We start from the raw sequence: 19,278 nt of genomic DNA, 5'->3' as shown, positions 1-19,278 counted from the left end.
TAGAGAAGGCGTATAAATGTCCTCGTCGCCCGAGGAGCGCTTCCGTCCGTCCGTCAGTCAACAGTTGGGCCCAACAAATTTCAACTGTTAATTCCGCTCCACGCCTACCCTGCCTGCTGGCGTCTACATAATGCGGGACCAGTGGAGCGGGCTGGTAATCCGGAAAACGATTTGGAATGTCGAAGTCTCGGCGGCCCGGCTCAAGAGCGTTGCATCAAGGTCAAAGACTGCGCCCTGCTTAAAAGGAAGGGCCGGAAACATTCCCTTTAACTTACGGTACACTAGGGAGGAATGCCAGCAATATGCTGCGGGCCCACAAATCTAAAAGGCCTCGGACCTAGGCTTGTGATAGCGGTGATTAGCCATCGATGCGGTTCAGAAAAAGCCCTGATTCACTTGCTGCCGTCCGAGAATTGCGAGGTACGCCTGCGTTCAGTCTAAGCGTCATATGGGGCCCACAGTGGCAGAGATTTTTAGACATTTTTCTGTGGAGCGACCATTGGTTCTGACGGATGCTGATTGAATAAGAACTTTTTTTTTCACCCGGTGAGGCCGAGAGTTTTATGGCCTTTATTGAACAGGACCATGAAATTACTTTCTGCTCTGACTGCTCGCTAGAGAGTAACGTGGTCGGATAACCTTGACCCTCAACCGTAGGCAGCGCCGTTAAACGATGATTTGCTTTACGTTACTCTCTAGAAAGAATTGACGCCGCGTTTGCTAGCCCTCAAATTCTATATAATGCCGTTCCCGAGTATGTGGAGCGCTAACAATGCTCATCAGTGAAATTTTTCTAGAAGTCTCGCTATAATTTTGCGCGTTAGGATGAAGGTTTGACTGTCCTCCTTAAATCGAAATTGGCTAGTGGCCATTCGTTTACTGCTCAGTGCTTTCTTTACATGTAACGCTATTGCCCACTGCCAGCGGCCCCGTACTGTGTAGTTTTGCTTGCGTCTAGATTACAGGTGGCAGCCTCTATTTCGGCCCTGCTAGGTCTTGCCGCTAGGCTATAAATGGTATGAGGCCGCCTTAGGCCTATTCTGCCTCTGCAATAGGTTATTTACGTAGCGCTATCAAGTAAAGCACATATTCGCCGGCCTTCCGCTGCCTTGCACCGCGAGTGAGAGAAAAGCTTCCCTTTTTCAACAGGCGAAATTAGCCCCCACCCAATGATTATTATTTAATGGCCCGCCGAAAATTATATACATTTGAACAGCGTGGAAGTGTATAGACTCTTTGACTTTATGTATTTTTCATTAAAATTACTACCATTCACTCACAGAGGTATTAGACCCTGAACACTCTGCCGCCCTAGCGTCTGCGCGACATAATTACGTCTTCGCCCAAGCCTATTGTGAAAAGCCATCGTGCAAGGGTATAAGCTCTTAGTCCCAGGCCGCCCTTTTACTGCCGATTGCTAGCTAATCATTTTTAACCAAAACATAACTAGTCACAGCAGAGCACGCGCGTTTTAGCCCCGCCGCCCCTTTACCACCTTTCATGCTGAAATTATTTGGCCCGCGTAGCGTAATAAAATATTTCCTATAAAATTGACGGTTTAAGGATTCTATAATCGCGTTATGTTTGTTCATCGCTAACGTCGCAACTATTTTCGGTGATTTCATACAAAATGGAGCCCAGGAATTTAACGAAGCAGCCCCGCATAAGCCCCCCGCCCACCAAGTGAGCCTATATTCACCGCCAGGAGAATGCGACCTTGTAGCAGCCGCAGTAGGGCTCCTGAATATAAGGCTATACGAACGAAGGCCATTGAACACAGCGCCGCCTCAGTGAGCTCGCGCTTACGAATCATGCCGGCGCAGCCCGATGGCAATGCTAACGTCTTTGCCCGGCCCAATCTGATCTCAAGCCGAGTTCGAGCCGTCAAACTAATCACGTTCTTTGCACGAAAATTAGTTACTCTTACTATATCCCTTCCGGTCGTATTGTATTGCTGTTTAATAATATTTTGCAGTTTGGGAAAAATAGAACTAAAGACTGAACTAAGTCAGCCTCGCCTGCTATCTTTTTATCGATTCTTGCCGCGTCCTACGACTGGCGGCGGCCCGCCGAGTCGGTGTTTATGCTTTGTTTATGTGTTGCTAGGCCGATCTTACAGCCCCCCCAAGCCCTGACAGCTGGTGTTGTACTTTACTCACTGAGGCCCCGTCTTTGAATAAACAATGTTATGACGAAACGACTGAATTAGTTATCTAGACAAAGTAAAGCATGGATTTCAAAAATTTATGTAAATGAAAATATGGCAAATTACATTTTATCCTTGATCTGATTTGGTATGCATTTTTGTTTTTAAAAAGTGCACTTGCGTTGCCCAGTTTAGAGCCACAGCGTGCGCTGTTGCAGCGCCGCGCGCGGCGTGCGTCGCGGCGCGCCTATGTTTGGATTACAGTTTAAAATAATGAGCTGGACATTCTGTCATGGTCCATATTCACAGAGCTTTTTAAACTTGATACCTATTGCCCCTTGTTTTTTTCCTTTCTTCTTCTTTTTTTTTTTCGTCTCCAAAGATACTTCTGTGCTACCGTACGGTTTTGCAATTTATGTGCGATTTGAAAATGCCATGAGCAATCTCTTGCGCGCCCCAACTAGCTAAAAGAATGCTGGCAGTTGTTTACGACATGGCTAGTAGAATATGCCTGTACAAGTGCGGTAGTTTCAAAAATATCATTAAAAAAATTTAAATTTTTCCACAACCGAAAGAATAAATAGCAGAGGTTGCTATGCCTATAGCGCTGGTTTAAGGTTCATGACAAATAGCGGTTCAATGGTCAGCTGAAGTGGTTGGCATTTTCCGAGATATGACTGTGCCCCCAAATTGATTACTTGATTATATCAGCTTATCCCCGTAATTTAAACAAAATTCGACCCTTCCCTATGAACTTTTTAAATAAGCCAATATCTCAATAAAGTATACATTCAAATGGTTGGACAAATGAGCCGTATCAGAAATGTTGTCTTTTTCATGAGCTGTAGTACTAAATTCCAGCAAAGCTTATAAAAATTTCATGCCACTTGAAATATGATCACTTCTGATACCTAATTATTACTACTACGTACTGATTGCCGCAGCTTCCATCTTTAATCTGAAGACACTTTGAAAGCTCTACGCGCCCATCTCGTTGGCAGACTTTTCATACGGATTGCCAACGAGACATTCCTTTTTGGAGAATGCGTTCCTGTGTGATCACAATCCCTGTGCCATGTCTCCCACGTTTCGTCCATGCTAGTGTTAACACATTTGGGAGCTGAAACAGCTGCGTTTTACGTAGTAATGCCACCACTCCACCACAGAGTTCACCGCAGTAGATCGCTTAGATGATCGCCTGTCGCTCACCTTTGACCTTTGACCCCCAGCTTCGACATCCCAACTCGTTTTCGGATTACCCCCCCACGTCCCGAATATCGTGACCGTACGTGGAGCGGTTAACGTTAAGATTTGTGCCCAACTGTTGACGGACGGACGGACGGACGGCCGGACGGACGATTATGCTATTCTACAAGCTGCACCTGGCTACGTCAGATGAGCTAAAAATTAGTGAATAAGTACTATAAAAGAGATAATTTGAATGAAAATTGTGACTAAAACTGTGACTGAAACCAAATATTACACGTAATGTACATGTAATGTACTCAAAAGTGTCTCAAATACCATCTCCTGCAATCTACATTTTCAACATTTTCTGGGGGAAGACCCCCATGCAACACCCCGCCTGTTTTTCACCCCCTTCCTTGGAATCCTGGATCCGCCACTAAGGCCACAATTAAAAAAATTGTTGTTTGCCCTCACCCGAACCAGGCTGAAAAGTTTGGGTAGGTAGGTAGCCTTTTTATTTTTTTTGAGGGGGTTCTTTTTACAAATTCAGCATGGTGTCTACATGCTCGGGTGTGCTTGTGTGGAGATACCTTTTATGTTGAATGTTTCTTTTGCTTGGTACATATAATGTATTGCCTACAGATTTATATAATGTACGTGATACAATTTGTAAAAAAAAGAAAAAAAAAGGGAAAAATCAATAAAATTTTGTGAGTCGGCCCTTTTTTGGCGGGTCGGCCAGGTGAGGGCAAACAGTCAATATTTTTATTATGGCCTGAACAGTTACATATCAGAGAACAACGAACAAAAATGTCGTCTTTTTGCATGGCGCCCAAAACAAAGATTGCAGAGCTGGGGGGGTGGGGAGCGTAGGGTGCGGAGAGGGAGGTGGAGGAACCATTAAAATATTAAGTCATCCACTATTTTGCGCAGTTCGCTGTTTTTGGCCCCCTTGTAGCCTGACCAGGCTGTGCGACGGATTGTCTATACAGTATTCCTATACGTAGACGTATAGACGTATATAGACGTATAGACATCGTATTCCTAGACGTGTTGTCTATACGGTATTCTAACCCTAGCAATACCGTTTCTTGGAGCTAGCCCCCTTGTTAAAAATCCCCATGTTCTCTATCCTTGAACCAAAATCCTGGCTACGCCACTGACTAGCATGCAGACGGCGACCCCATTCTAGTTTACCACCCCGGATTAGTTTAGCACATATGCCAACTATATATACCGGGGTCCCAAACTAGGATTGAGCAGAGACGGCCGTTGTACTTCAACTTGTAATGTATTAAGTTGTAGTTGAAACTTGTAACTTAGTATTTTCAATTTACACTGCACACCGCACGTGAGGTGGGCCTATCTCTATACAAACCTCGTCCAAATCCGCACCACTTTCGCTGTCAGACGAGTCAGAATCAACTAATATACGACTTGTGTTCTTTCGTTTCATCATAATGTGCTTATATTAACAGTAAAGACGCTAATTAGAAAACTAATATCACATATGATAACACTACAAAATGCGCGATTCCAAGTTCGGACACGGGCGCCACATCGCGGAGGTTGTAGAAAACGTTATAATCACAATCGAACAATTGAGCATTGCGCTTATGATTCACTATCGTATTTAAAATTAATTATTTTTACGTTGATTATGTATATTTCATCTAGGATGAATTAAAGCATTTTATGATTAATTACAACTCGTATCATATATGATTTATTCGGTGTAAAATTACTTGATACCCAATCAAAAATCGCGTCAAAACCCTCAGGATATCAGGTACGGGATCGGATACTGGTATCGGATACTGGTATCGGATACTGGTATCGCCTGCAATAAAACTGTTCCACGCATGGATATCCTAGATTGCACCGCACAGAAAGCTACTGGAAACGTAACAGACGTTAAACGCGAATATGTAAAATGTAATGGCGGATCCAACGTTTTGAATGACGGATGGCTGTTGCAATTAAGTACGCACTGTGAACGGGTGATCTCAGGGTAGAGCGGTACGTCTTCTCTGATTACATTTTGAAACTGTGTTACACTCAATACAATTGATTATATTCACAGCCGTACATTTTATTCATATTAAATTCATTTTTAAGAGAACGCTTCCCTTTATCAATGTGTTAGAGTGAGCTTATTTTAAAATCAATACAACTAACAGTAGGGATTTCATTATTACATTAGTACGTTTTGTATAATATATTGTAGTATGAATGCTAGCTATTCCAGGTAACGAATAGCATGTAAATCAGGAGTAGATAATAGGGATCTATTATCCTATTACCCTATTATCTATTACCCTATTATCTACTCCTGATGTAAATGTTCGTGATTCCACGATCATGTTGTGGCGAGCCAGCCAGCCAGCCCATTACACATGTACACACGCACACGCGAACGAGCACGCACTCGCACACGCACGCACGCACGCACATATATCTAATATATATTTGAGTTCGTATGTATGTATGTATGTATGTATGTATGTATGTATGTATGTATGTATGTATGTATCTTCCCTATAGGCGCGCCACCCACGCCCAGTCGACTGGATGCAATTTTCACAGGGCCATTCTTTACCCGGCGGAGTGGTTCGTAGCTGAAAAAAACCGTCCAATCGCCCGTCAAACCAGCACGAAAAATCGTGAAAACCCCTCAATTCGTGAATCTTCCAAACACATTGTCAGCACTACTCGTACACAGTGCTGCCACACAGAGAAAAATCGCATCACTCATTCCATCAGCTGCCGAAACCGAAACGATTGTGAAACCCAAACCGAGACACTCGATAAAGGGCAGACACACACCATTCAAAGTACGACTGCCATTGTTTATCATCAGGCCCTTTGAAATGCAGAAGCGCAAACCATTCGTACATGCTGTACGCTGCATACGTGCATAGCCTATCGTGGGCAGACAAACGTTCAGACGGGCGGGGCTCCGCTCAGAGCCAGGATACTTTACACTATTTCCACCAGAGAATAACACGAAAAACATTGTTTATAGAGGTTTTCAAATGAGAAACGTCCAACCATATCGTACATGCTGTTTAAATAACTTTTCTGTCATTCACCATGATTTACTATTATGTTCGCGTGTTCTACAGTTGGTTGTGCTGTCATTAATATGTCATACGTAACAGTTTTCCGCATGCTTATTTATCTTATAGACTTGATTTCTAAATCATTCATATTCTCGTGAGCAGATGTTTATTGTCGATTTTTACCCAATGTCCATAATTGTGTCCCATTTATTAGTAGCCTATGAAATTAGTAGCAGCGATTTTACCCAGGCGCCGGGTACCAGCAGCTAGTATTATAATATATACACCAGTTTCTGTGGTTATTTATTACTTGTCGCTACGCGCACGCGGTGTATTTCTCAGAACCGAGAGGTTCCGCATGTAAATTAGCACCGTGCTGGAGGTATCGCGAGTCACTGCCTCAGACAGCTCGTTCGAATAGAAAGGTGACGTGAAATACGATGCATACACGATAACGGGCGGGCCTCTGTCATGCGCTATATCGCCTCGGATCCGCGCTGTTCTTCTCGTTTGTCAAGGAATACTCTTCCAGAACTTCTAACAGAGCGTTTGCGCACGTGCGTGCATGCATGGTACGTGTACGTGTGTCGTGAGAGACGTGTTACATTGTACGTGCGCGCCAGAAGCGTGTTGCTGTTGTGTGTGTGTCGGCAGTGCGTGCGTAATTAAGCGTGTGTAGCATGGCATCTCACGGTGGTAGGGGTTGTTGCGTGCAATGGTGGTATCTATACTATAATTCGACGTGGTAGAAAGATTAAGCCACACTCTGAATGGTAGAATAATTATTAGGATGTTGAATGGCTGCTGCGACTCAATTTTGGTCTCTTCGAATTTTTCGCTAGAGATAGCTGAGCCCACTTGATAGGTAACAGTATAAAATGACAACATGAATACACGCGTGTTGTTCTAAAATTTGAGTTGGCCAAAATAATTCCAATAGAGCATTAATGCTATTGTACTAACAATCATTGTCGCGGGTCTGAATTTAAAAAAGTATTTGTACTAAGAAAAGGCAGATTTTTTATACGGTACCTAATCGAATCCCCCCTGTGTAATGAATAAGTGCATGGGATGCAGGACGTAGCGTTACCGCGGAGGGCGCTGGGGGGCACGCGAGCCCCCCCCAAACTTGTCTGTGCCAGCAATCCTCAGGTGCGCCACGGCCCGCGGCCCACTTGAGAACAATTCATGCTTGATAAAAATAAAATTGAATTAAATATAACCATTGCGGGTGTACGAAACAGTAATATATACAAAGAAAAATATATAATTTGGGAAAGGGCCTCCCGCGACTGGCCTCGCATTTGATCTGAAGTAATGTAAATGTCCCTACCCCAGCCTGGCCTACCCCCGCCCGCACAAAGTGCTTTCATTGAAATAAAACCTAGCTATGACAGAACAAATCCTTAGGCTAATTTCGTCCATGCCACCATGCATGGATTCGGTTTATAACATCACACCCTACATGCGACGATTAGACATCTCAATTGGTTACTGTTAGTTTCTATAGAAATGAATAAAGAGACAACGTAGTATAATATATCAAAGGTTATATGAAGTCAAAGGGAGGAGCAATATGACAGGAAGCAGCTTATGTAATTCACGTACAGTGCATTTTGTGGCGTGCGTTGGACAGTAGCAGCGTGTCATTGAGATTCAGAAAGACACCACGGAATATAATATAGACGCTAGCCGGAAAATAGCGCTTATGGCCAACTTTTCATTTATTTTCTATAACCGAAGTGTCTCTCGTTGTTCTGCGTTGAATTATTATACTGTACTATTCTTATTATTTCATTCGTCAATCTATGATGAACATGAAAATATGTATTTTCGTACGCCGGCGTACGCCACTGATTCTCTATAACATACAACAAATATGGTTATTATCAGAGATTTGAAGTGAGTAGCTGACGCGCCCGCGGTTGTGTGTGTGTGTGTCGTGTGTGTGTTGTGTGTGTGTGTGTGTGTGTGTGTGTGTGTGTGTGTGGTGTATGTGTGCGTGCGTGTGCGTCGATCTGTGTATGTGAGTGTTTGCGTGTTTGTGAGAGGGACTGTCTGGGATGGCACGGCAACATGCATATAAGCTGAGCGAATTTTGTACTGCAGCGACGTATCTGGAGAAAGGTCCTGGTGCAGTGAACCAAATCGCAGTTCACAGTGAGTATTTAAACCTCTCTCAGTTCGCAGTAAATACTTATCAAGAGTAAGTCCTTAATAAGTCCTTCAACGTAAGTTCTTAACGTAAGTTCTTAATAAGTCCTTATAAAAACTCAATACAAATGAAATTTACGGTAAACGCTTTCACGCTAACGGTAATTTTTAGAATGGGAATCACGACTTACGTTATGTATAAAATCACGTCTTGCGGTACATATGATAGTTTATGACAATAACTTATGCTCTGGAGGACATTACACATCTTATGTCTCCCAGAGCATACCGTGGCCAAAGTGACTGCATCTTTTCCTCGTATTTGCCCTCCGTAACATCACCCACGATTGTCAGCATACGCGCTGTTACAAATTTTCTAAACCAAAAACCAAAGAAGACATCGATGCAGGCATTCGAGGGTACGTAAAGGTAAACCAATAAATATAAATATGAGAGAAATATTTATAATGGATTTATTTTATTGAAATCACAACAGAAGACATAATATTAGCACAAATGTGTAGAATTTTTTCTTTTTAGATACTTCAGCATTACAGAAGTAATCGTTAACAATACGTAAATGATTTTGGAGTGTTGTAATACAAGTATAATCAAAATGATATTATGATACTACTAAATTATAGTCTCTTTGCGTTACTGCTCTTCTGGTGTCAGTGGTATCAGCAGACGACAATAATAATATTTCTACAGAGACATAATTTCAAGCACATTTTATTTTATCCACCAATAACTAATCAGTGAAATAAATTTTAACACAATATAACAAACGCCACAAAATACCTACACATATTTGTACAGACAGAAATATATAACTTTGGCAGTTCGGGTGCAGCACATAACGTAGATTTGTGAAGATGTGCTGCGAGTTTCAAAATGACGAACTTTATCCTGAGGATGAACTTTTTTGCCTACTTTATAAAACCATGAACACATATATGCATATATGTTCATGATAATACTTATGACTGCAAACGTAGAGGTTCTGTAATAATATTATGACCAATAATCAAGCTATACCTCAAGCGGCGTTTACCGGTAATGATAAGTAATATCACAAATAAGTGTGCCCACATACATGGTAGACTAAAACAGACCCTGGCAATGCTGTGGCGAAATTACATGTTGCCTATTGTTAAAGAACTGAATAGGTACATCTGGAAGACAGTTATGATCGCAACAACTTTCATACAGACTGTCTTGTAGAATGTATACTATCAACATCGCATTTAATTTATTTGAACTGACGTTGCAACATTAGTCTGAACTTTGTCGTGCACGTCTGTTCAGGGAAAATTTCATGGACTAGATCATTTCCTGATATTACAGACAACCACCTGCTGAATGGCTGTTATTCTACAACAACTTTTTTGTAGGGGAATTTCAATGAGCAGTTTCAAATGTTGTGAAATGATGCCAAATAAAAGCAGGCGAATTTAATTTATGTACAACACAAACTCTGTATTGTGTCATCGTGTCAGTTTCACTTGGCTTTCAAATGCACCTAATCAGGGAAAAAATTTATTTTTCGGAGGCTACTTTTCAAGCTCGTGTGCATGAAAATAGCACTCTAAAATTTGGTTTGCATTGAACTCTATGCAAATTTACGGGGGCTCTTTTGGGCATTTCCGAGGCTCTTTTTGGCATTTCGGGGGCTAAATCGCTCCGAGCCCCCGTGTATTTTTTTCACTGCACCTAATCATCATTAATAGTGAGGCTAGAAAATCTGAAAATCTAATTTAGTTTCCAACAGGTGAATAAAAAAGAGCTTCATTTTCATTGCGATATAAAATGTAGTTCACCCTGCTCACGTTGAATGAACAAATACCCTGTCGACACACTTCACTGTTTGAGACATACACGTACATTAAGCAAATTTACAAACGCAACATTCGAATGATGATGGTCACTAGTCGCTGGGAGTGCAACTCTTCGCTGTGTCTTTGCCAACAACAAGACCACATGCCCCAGTTTTTCCTTTAGTAGATGTTTAAAAGTGGAGTCTGGCAACTTAAAAACAATCGACTCCCTCGGACAGAAGTGCGACGTTGCTGACATACGTGGATGCGCTACACAGGTCCACGACTTCACGCACGCGCAAACCTGTCAGCTTCTTGCTCACTGAGCAGTGACGTTCTTTAGACTAGCACTTCAAGGTCATGCAGATGTCGGATAGCTGACTTTTCCAGCCCTCGCACGCCTGCGACACTGTTGCATCACATTGGCTATCACAACAGTAAGCACTTTCTGTGTGGAGCTGTCATTTCTTACACACTGTGTTGTGCCACTCGTTTCCCACGCCAGTAACAGGGAGAATCCCAACACTGTCTTATACTTCGTCATGACTACACCTTGATCTTCGAGCACACCCACTCAAGGCCACTATTCAATCTGTAATAAATGTTAATAACTGAATAAGGATACGTTACTTTTCATGTCGCTCAAGGTACAGCAATCCCCCTCTTATCATAGGTTTTTTCCCCAATTGCCACATTTACTTATTCGCAGTTCACTATTTGTTACTCATTTCTCTAATTGCCAGGTGTGGATCGAGATTAAAAAAGGGGTGCACTGCAAGCAACCTGGTGGGCGTCCAGCAACGAAATTGTTTCCCTTTAAAAAAAACCATATAAAACAACACATTTTAGATAAAATTCCATATGTAGCTCACAGCAAATTGTAAAAAAAAATTAACGCCTATTTTTGAAGGTAAACACAACGAAACATATATATATATATATATATATATCTAACTAGTGCCGCAACAGCGACAGTGCTCATCTGCTGCTCTACTGTACTGGCTTTCGTTTCTGCAAAAGGTTGAAAGCCTGTTCTATCGCTAAACTGGCTACGTCATCATCAAAACTGTGTAGCATAGGTATTAACACTAAAACTAAACCCTAACAATGCATCCTACTTCATACCTGCTCGACTGTCTTATATATATTTGTGTCATAATGTATCACTAGGCCTATAGTTGCCGCGAGATGGCGCGTGCAAGTGTAATCAATAATCAAACATGGCATCAACCTTCGTGAATTGGTGATAAGTCAAGAAAGCAGAGATAACCTAATTCCATTGAGTTGCTGAAATGTACAGGCTAAAATCCACGTATATTCAGGCAGGCAATAATTTGGCTCCGCTGTGAGTAATAAATTAAACACATCTGTATTGCAGGTGTGCATGTTTATTAGAAAAGTGCCAGTTCACCCCCATGCATCAGTAATGGATTGCCCCCGGGTTTTTGCCTACATTTCGGATGCCGGTAGCCACGCTAGCATTCTATTCAGAGTGCTATTAATATGCAGACTGCTTTAGAAAATAATATGTTTTAAGGAGTGTAAACCTTGTTCAACAAACTTTTGTCTTTGCAATTGAACTGCAAATGTAGCCTCACATCCACACAGGTATGGGCTCTAATAATAGCAAAAGCAGTTCAGTCCTTTGTTAACAGTCAACAAATCCATGTTGAACCCTCCCTTTCAGGGTCAAAAGGTTATCAGACACTTACTCTTCGCATGTCAGCGGAAGTACATTTCATGTCGGTTTCGATAAAGCCATAAAAATGGTAGTCACCGCTGAAGCCAAATAATTTTTCAATGCGCTCGCGTACAGACTATGTCCTCAGAAAATGTCTATAAATGCTGCCCTGTGGCCCCATTCGACCTTTGACCTGTGAACTCCAATTTCTAGCAGTGATGGCTTTTGTCTACTCATGATCTATACACCGACTCACGAGCCTAGTCGAGCGCGTTAGATTGTGCCGCAAATCTGCATTTCCTCTCCTATACCTTAAGTTAAGGAGGGAATGTTCCCACTTGTTTTACACCTCTGTCACCTTGTGATCCTTTGACCCCCAGCTTTGAACAATCTCCAACTCGTTTTCTTGATTACCTTCCGCCCCGCCCCCCACGTCCCCGAATCATCGTGACCATACGTCGAGGCGTTAAGATTTGTTGCGCCACTATATCAACGCCAACGCACGGCACGCCACGCTCATAGCGCTTCATACAAGCTGCATCTGCACTTATGTCAGATGACGCTAATAATATAATATACATATATATTATACTACTCAGAAAAATATAAAATAGGGAAAGGACTGTAAAATCAATACAACAAGGGAAATTCCGTCCTTTACCCTAGCCTCACTAATACCCTACCGATCTCTCACAGGCCGTAACTCATCCAACTTGAGGGCTTCAAATCGGACACAGTAATATACTAAAGCATCGTCAAATGTTTCCTCGTATACACCCGGCAAATGCCGGAGATACCGCTAAAAACGACGACACGATTACTCCCCACTTCATTTGCCCCTCAAATCACCAAAAAGCCATGAGAACGCCTCTAATTCAAACAAAAGGCAGCTACTCTAATGCGCTAATTGCTTAACTCGGCGAGGGGCATGTGCTCGCTGGAGAATTAGCATCAAAACACCTACGGCGAGAATAACATTGTTGCTACCCGAGTACATCAGCCTACACAAGGCACCACCTCTGCACATATCCTGGCTCTGCCTTCACTGCAGGCGCACGCCACCGCAATAAGCAGCAGCTGATTCGGGCCAAATCTAAACAATTGGCCCGCCGAGTTAGCAAGCCTGACTCGGTTAGGCTATGCTGGCCTTTGTTTGAAAATTAGAGGGCGCGCAATGGTCTTTGGATTGATGGAAAAGAATGGAGAATCGTGTGTACGTTTTATTCTGTATCTCCACGGATTGCGGGTGTATACGAGGCGATTCGCAAACGATGCTAGCCAGCGATGTACGTGTCGCGACTTTGAGCTCAAAGGTATGGATTGAGTTACGCGTAGTAAACCCTGTAGGTATATAAGGCTAGTAAGATGAATATACCAATATTATATAAGTCACACTCCTTCGCCTCAAATATCTATTCCTGATATAAAATATAACCTTTGACCAATTTAGAGCGAAGACAATTAATTTTCATTTTTATTTATTAAAAATTTTAAATAATACTAACTAAGGTCCTTTACATATCCGAGTTTGTGATACATTAATACAAACATGGTGTAAGAGATGAATTTTTTGTAACACCTACCCACACAAACACCACACACCAACAAAACTTCCCACCCATGGTGAATACGTAGTCTTTGAAGAGCTAAAAAAAAATTAGAAAGAATAGATAACTTCTTCCTGTTAAAAACAGCAGGCCTGTATAAAACAATAAGAAGACAATAGTACTTGGGAAATATTCTGGCGAAGTCCATGGAATCCTTTAAACCATCTATGTTTATTACATACCAAAATAACACGAATAGACTCTGACCGCTCGCAATGACAAAGCAGCATAAAAATCACCCACATGAATGAATCACACAAAACTTTCTATTGTGGCAAATGAGTTAATCAGAGTCACAAACATTTGGACAATATAAAACTAAGTTCAATTTAATCAAATAATTACATGAGACCAACTGAAGAAAACACAGTTATATTACACCAAACCAAAAACACAAAAAGATAAATTATTACACAAACCTCAGTTTGCCACATGCATATAGTAGAACTCCTCTTTGAACATAAACTTAACACGTCAATGCCATACATGTGTAGGTCATATTAAACAAAAGTATCACAACATCAAAAAACAAATAAGATAGATACGTAGACACAGACTTAGAGACAGACAAAAAAGAACAGGCGGCAGCAGAACAAGACTAGACAGAACTGACCAAGACAGACAGCGACCATGAAGAATAGACCAAGACAGAAAAACAGAACAAGACAAGGCCAGAGATAGACAGACAGACCAGACCACGCAGCAGGATAGCCGAAACAGACAGAAACGAACCAGACCAACACGAACAGATAGACACAAGCAGACAGACAAACACAGCAGAACAGACAAGACAAGAACGACAGACGAAGACAGACAAACAGCAGACAGACACCACAGACGACAAGACAGAGTAGACAGAAGAGAGGTAAGAATACGACACGCCTAAATATAAAAGAATAAAGGATAAATATGTTATACACTAGATTCGAGACATTAGATATAAAAGTAAAAAACCCAAAATCTTTTGATAACTAGTGCATGCACAGAATAGGAACGTCTTCAAAATAAAATCTAAGCTACTAAATGTCAATCTATTATATACGATATTAATGTTCAAAACATATACACCATCAATATTATAGCCGACAATTTCCTGTAAATGCAGTCCAACATGCTCATAAACACTGCAACAAAACCGCATGGCGTGCCAGCTCTTGCACATGACATATAATATATACGAGGTAGGAAAAAGCGTGCCTGCCCAAAATTTCCATTCGACGCTCGCCTTGATTCATACGATAACAAAAACACCAATATTTACAAATCAACCCACATTTTCTATCCCATCCTTTGATTCTATTTGAAGAACAGGTTCCACAATTGTTATAAAAACATCTGGTTCTGTTGTTTGATAACGCGAGCTGTGTCAACGAAATCACACAAAGCCGAACGAAATTGTTGCATTCGCTCTTCAACGGGTACCAGTTGCCGCGAGTTATGTAATGGCTCAAGATACAGGGCTATAGGACAACCGCACACCATTTATGGGGAAACTACAGCACCATGCTTTACACTCCCAGAGTACGCTGCTCAAGTCGAAGCCCGACCAGTAAGAAAAATGCGTTGCAAAAACGTTGCAAGGCGTTGGGCCGAGCCGGCAAAAAGTGAGGTCACGAAGCGCGACGCCAGGTGGGTGTTATCCTGGAAATTCCCGAACAGCGATTATTAACCATAAACTGGCGCCAACGGGAGCGAACTGCGAGAATTGTAGTCAGCGCTTTGTGTGAGTTTCCGGCGTGACACAGCTCGGCTACGAACACAGACAGTATGTTTTTATAACAAGTGAACACTGTTCTTCAAATAGAAACAAAGATGGAGTAGAATGGTTGAATATTTGTGTTGTATTCGTATGAAATAAAGAGAGCGTCGAGCAAATTTTGGCAGCACGCTCCCCTACCTGCTATATATTTATGTGTCAGTGTGCAGCGGCAGCCAGCGTTTGTTGCAGATGAGCATTTGGACAGCATTTACAGGATATTGTCGGCAATAATAGGTGAAAGAGAGTATAGAAACATTAAGACTTTGGTAGTAAATATATTTCATATTTATTTAGCATTATATTTTATTGAAACACTCCAAGTGTCTGTGGTACAATACATGCACTCATGTGCAATGCTCGCATGCACGCACATAAGGACAGAACAGGGGTGAGGGATAGTTGTTTGGGAGTGTGTGGATGCGACCTCTGTAATAGATCACAGTGAGGCAAGGGTATAGAAAGCTGAATTCATTTTGAAATCATGCTAGTTACAAATTGGCCTCCAAAAATATGGAGAAAAATACAATTTACTAATCGCTGTGAAGTCTTGGCACACAAATTTTAAAGTAGTCAAAGTTATTACATCCCATTTATTAAACCTGAACATATCTATCAGTTGATTTAGGTTGTTTTCATTTAAAATCATTTTACACTTGTAACAAACGGCGGGCGTTTACCATGTCATTAATAAAATTTATATGCAGGTCTTATACATATCTACACCCAATGCACTCATGTGTCGCTGTATTTCTTACTTCTGTATTTGCATAGTAAGTATGCCAAGCAGCTCGTATTGACTCCTGTCCACCAATATCCCACATGAGAAAGCGTATGTTTTTCCACGTCACTTCTTCGACATTGGAGCCTATCGTTGGGGATGTGTGAACCACCTCATCCATCAAACTGCATAAGATACATTACAATGATTATATTCAGATGGCATGTTTATTTTAACAAACAGATCAATGAGTCTTGATAATCTGATGAAATGTCTGTTTCGATTCTCCTCACTAGATCCATATAGCAAACCGAATTAGACACGATCCAATTTGGCGACATATTACACCTGTCATTCAAAATTTCTTCTTCATTTGTTTTTAAAATTTAACAATAAGGCAATGCAATAAGATAATTTTGCAATTGTCCATAGCCAATCAGTTGTAGTTTCATTTGTGATCAGTAGTATCTGTTGCTACCGTGATTTGGAGCACACCAATTTATAGAGACTAACATATAATCAGGAGTTAATAATGACAAAGGAGTAAGACACCTCTTTGGTACTGATTTCACTACATTTTTGTCGTACGAGTTCAATGTGAATAAAAATACAAATGTATACAAGCATAAGCTTCTTTTGTTCACTGGCCCTCATTCTATCTTCCGGTAGTTTTACAAACCGCGTAGCTTCCTTCGTGTTTCGATCCTTGCCGTGCCTCATTCGAGTTGCTGTGGTAGCCTGTGTATGCGAATTTACCGCTTGGCCTCGCCACACGACGGTGAATAACGTGAAAACCATGTCGTGCAAAAGTATGATTTATGTCAAAACGAAAGAAGCTACGCGGTTTGTAATACTACCGGAAGATAGAATAAGGACCAGTGAACAAAAGAAGCTCATGTTTGTATACATTTGTATTTTTATTCACATCGAACTCGTACGACAAAAATGTAGTGAAAACAGTACCAAAGAGGTGTCTTACTCCTTTGTCATTATTAACTCCTGATATAATATGACTTCTAGCTCACATGCTAAAAACTTCTGCCAATATACTTACAATTGATATAATATTGTGGTTTTACCAGCATTATCTAAACCAACGATGATCACTTTGTGTTCTGGAAAGTAGCAAAAATAATAATAAAAAGTGATTCATACTACATTGTTGATGGCGCAAATGAGGACTCATCACATAAAAAAATTGCAAGTAGTAACGTGGGAGTTATGTATAGCATTTTAATATACAAAAACATGTAAAATTTAAAAAGTACCATCCATCCACCCCGCCTTATATTTTAAGATTCCATAAAGAATTAAACATTCTGCCCAATCTTTCCAGGTAGATGCATTAAGTAATACTACAAAGTCTATCAGATGTGCAACAAAGGATGTTGGATGAAGTACACAGGAAGGGAGAAGAGGTGGAATGTGGAGGAGGTAGCATAAGAAGGTGGATGGAGTAGAGGTACTACTCTGCTTCTGCCATGTGTTCACAGCCATTCCATCATCTAACTCTTCCACCTTCTTCCCTCCCACACTTCCAACTCCTACCTCACCTCCACCTTCTTCGATTCTCCACCTATATTATTAAGTTTATAGCAGAGTTACACCATAAATAGGAAAAAAATATTATTGATTCATATTAGCTATACAATATTATAATAATTAATCATCACCTAATTGAGACAAATGTACAGGTACCTGGTGCTCAGTGGCAATGCTCTGCAGACTGCATTGCCCCACTATCCAAATAATCTAACCTAGCTCTAGTGCTGTTAAAAATTCTCATTCATGATGCAATTTAGGCATACAGTGTGCTTACTTTTGAAATTTGAGTGAAAGTCATTTATGTTTGGGGCCTACGAACATGTTTCTGATACCTCAATAAATAATACACAAACACAAATGACTTTCACTTAAATTTCAAAAGTAAGCAAAATGTAATAGTTATGTCACACTCCTTCCCTATTATCTATTCCTGATATATATATATATACCTTTGACCTTTAGGCGAGCACCTTAATTTTTATTTTTATTTATTAAAAATTTTAAATGGTCAAATTTAACTAGGTCTTTCGTATCCGAGTTTAGTGGCAATAATTTACAAACTGTGTATGGATGAATTTTTTGTAACCCGAACTTCCACAACATGGTGTATTACTGTAGTTTTGAAGAGCTAAAACAGCATATGTGGACCTAATTAGAAGGAAAGTCAGCAGTGAATTTACCCTTCTCCTGTTAATGCACAGCAGGCCTGTATATGCCACGTGTGCGCTTTGATAGACGTCAGGTTCAAGTACTTTGAAATTTCTGCTGCAGTCATGGATCCTTTAACATCTTGTTTATTAGCATACACTAACACGACTGACTTGACCAAGTCCTGCAATGACAAAGCAGCATAACAGTGCAATAATCACCCCCATGAATAACAATCACCTTTTTATTGTGGCATAATGAGTTAATCAGAGGTAACAAACATTTGCTAATACTAACTACAATTTTAATCAAATTTCTGGCCCAACTACGAAGAAACACGTTTTACACAAACCAGCAAACACAAAAGACAATTTTATGCATACCTCATTTGCCAGCATATTGTAGAACTCCTCTTTGACTAAACTTAACCGCTCTCTATCTGTGCAGTCTATAACAAGTATCACCACCTGAAAAAAATAGATAGATAGATAGACAGACAGACTGAGACAGGCAGACAGGTCGGCAGGCAGACAGAATGACAGACTGACCGACAGACAGGCAGAAAGATAGACAGACAGACAGACAGACAGACAGGCAGAGGATAGACAGACAGACAGACAAGCAGAGGATAGACAGACAGACAGACAGACAGACAGACAGACAGACAGACAGACAGACAGACAGACAGACAGACAGACAAACAGGCAGGCAAACAGACAGACAGACACACAGACAGACAGACAGACAGACAGACAGATAGACAGAGAGGTAGATAGACAGATAGATATAAGGATAGAAAGATAAATATGTTATACTGTTCCAACATTAGATATCAAAAGGGTAAAAACATCAAATCTTTTTTTGTAAACTAGATGCATACTGTCTGTGTTCGTAACCGAGCTGTGTCACACGAAATCACACAAAGCCTGCCGAAATTCTTGCATTCGCTCCCG

General features: G+C 41.0%; 2 protein-coding genes across 2 annotated transcripts in view; both read right to left on the bottom strand.

The window, feature by feature from the left end:
- The window catches only part of LOC106808149 (RNA polymerase-associated protein RTF1 homolog), a 26,473-nt gene extending 21,592 nt beyond the window's left edge, over positions 1–4,881 (bottom strand). The window contains exon 1 of the mRNA XM_014810731.1: positions 4,713–4,881. Within this exon, the coding sequence (XP_014666217.1) occupies positions 4,713–4,793 (81 nt within the window). The 5' untranslated portion in view covers positions 4,794–4,881. The remainder of the gene's footprint in view (positions 1–4,712) is intronic.
- A 5,304-nt stretch (positions 4,882–10,185) lies between these two features.
- Positions 10,186–19,278, bottom strand: part of LOC106808739 (ADP-ribosylation factor-like protein 5B) — a gene marked incomplete in the record, with an annotated part of 15,117 nt that continues 6,024 nt past the window's right edge. The window contains 3 exon segments of the mRNA XM_014811579.1: positions 10,186–10,959; positions 18,358–18,509; positions 18,709–18,792. Of these exon segments, the coding sequence (XP_014667065.1) occupies positions 10,914–10,959; positions 18,358–18,509; positions 18,709–18,792 (282 nt within the window).

Source organism: Priapulus caudatus, unplaced genomic scaffold, assembly GCF_000485595.1.
Source record: "Priapulus caudatus unplaced genomic scaffold, Priapulus_caudatus-5.0.1 Scaffold13, whole genome shotgun sequence".
Lineage (NCBI taxonomy): Eukaryota > Metazoa > Priapulida > Priapulimorpha > Priapulimorphida > Priapulidae > Priapulus > Priapulus caudatus.
The sequence above is the reverse complement of the archived record's forward strand: the minus strand, read 5'-3'. Positions and strand labels throughout refer to the sequence as shown.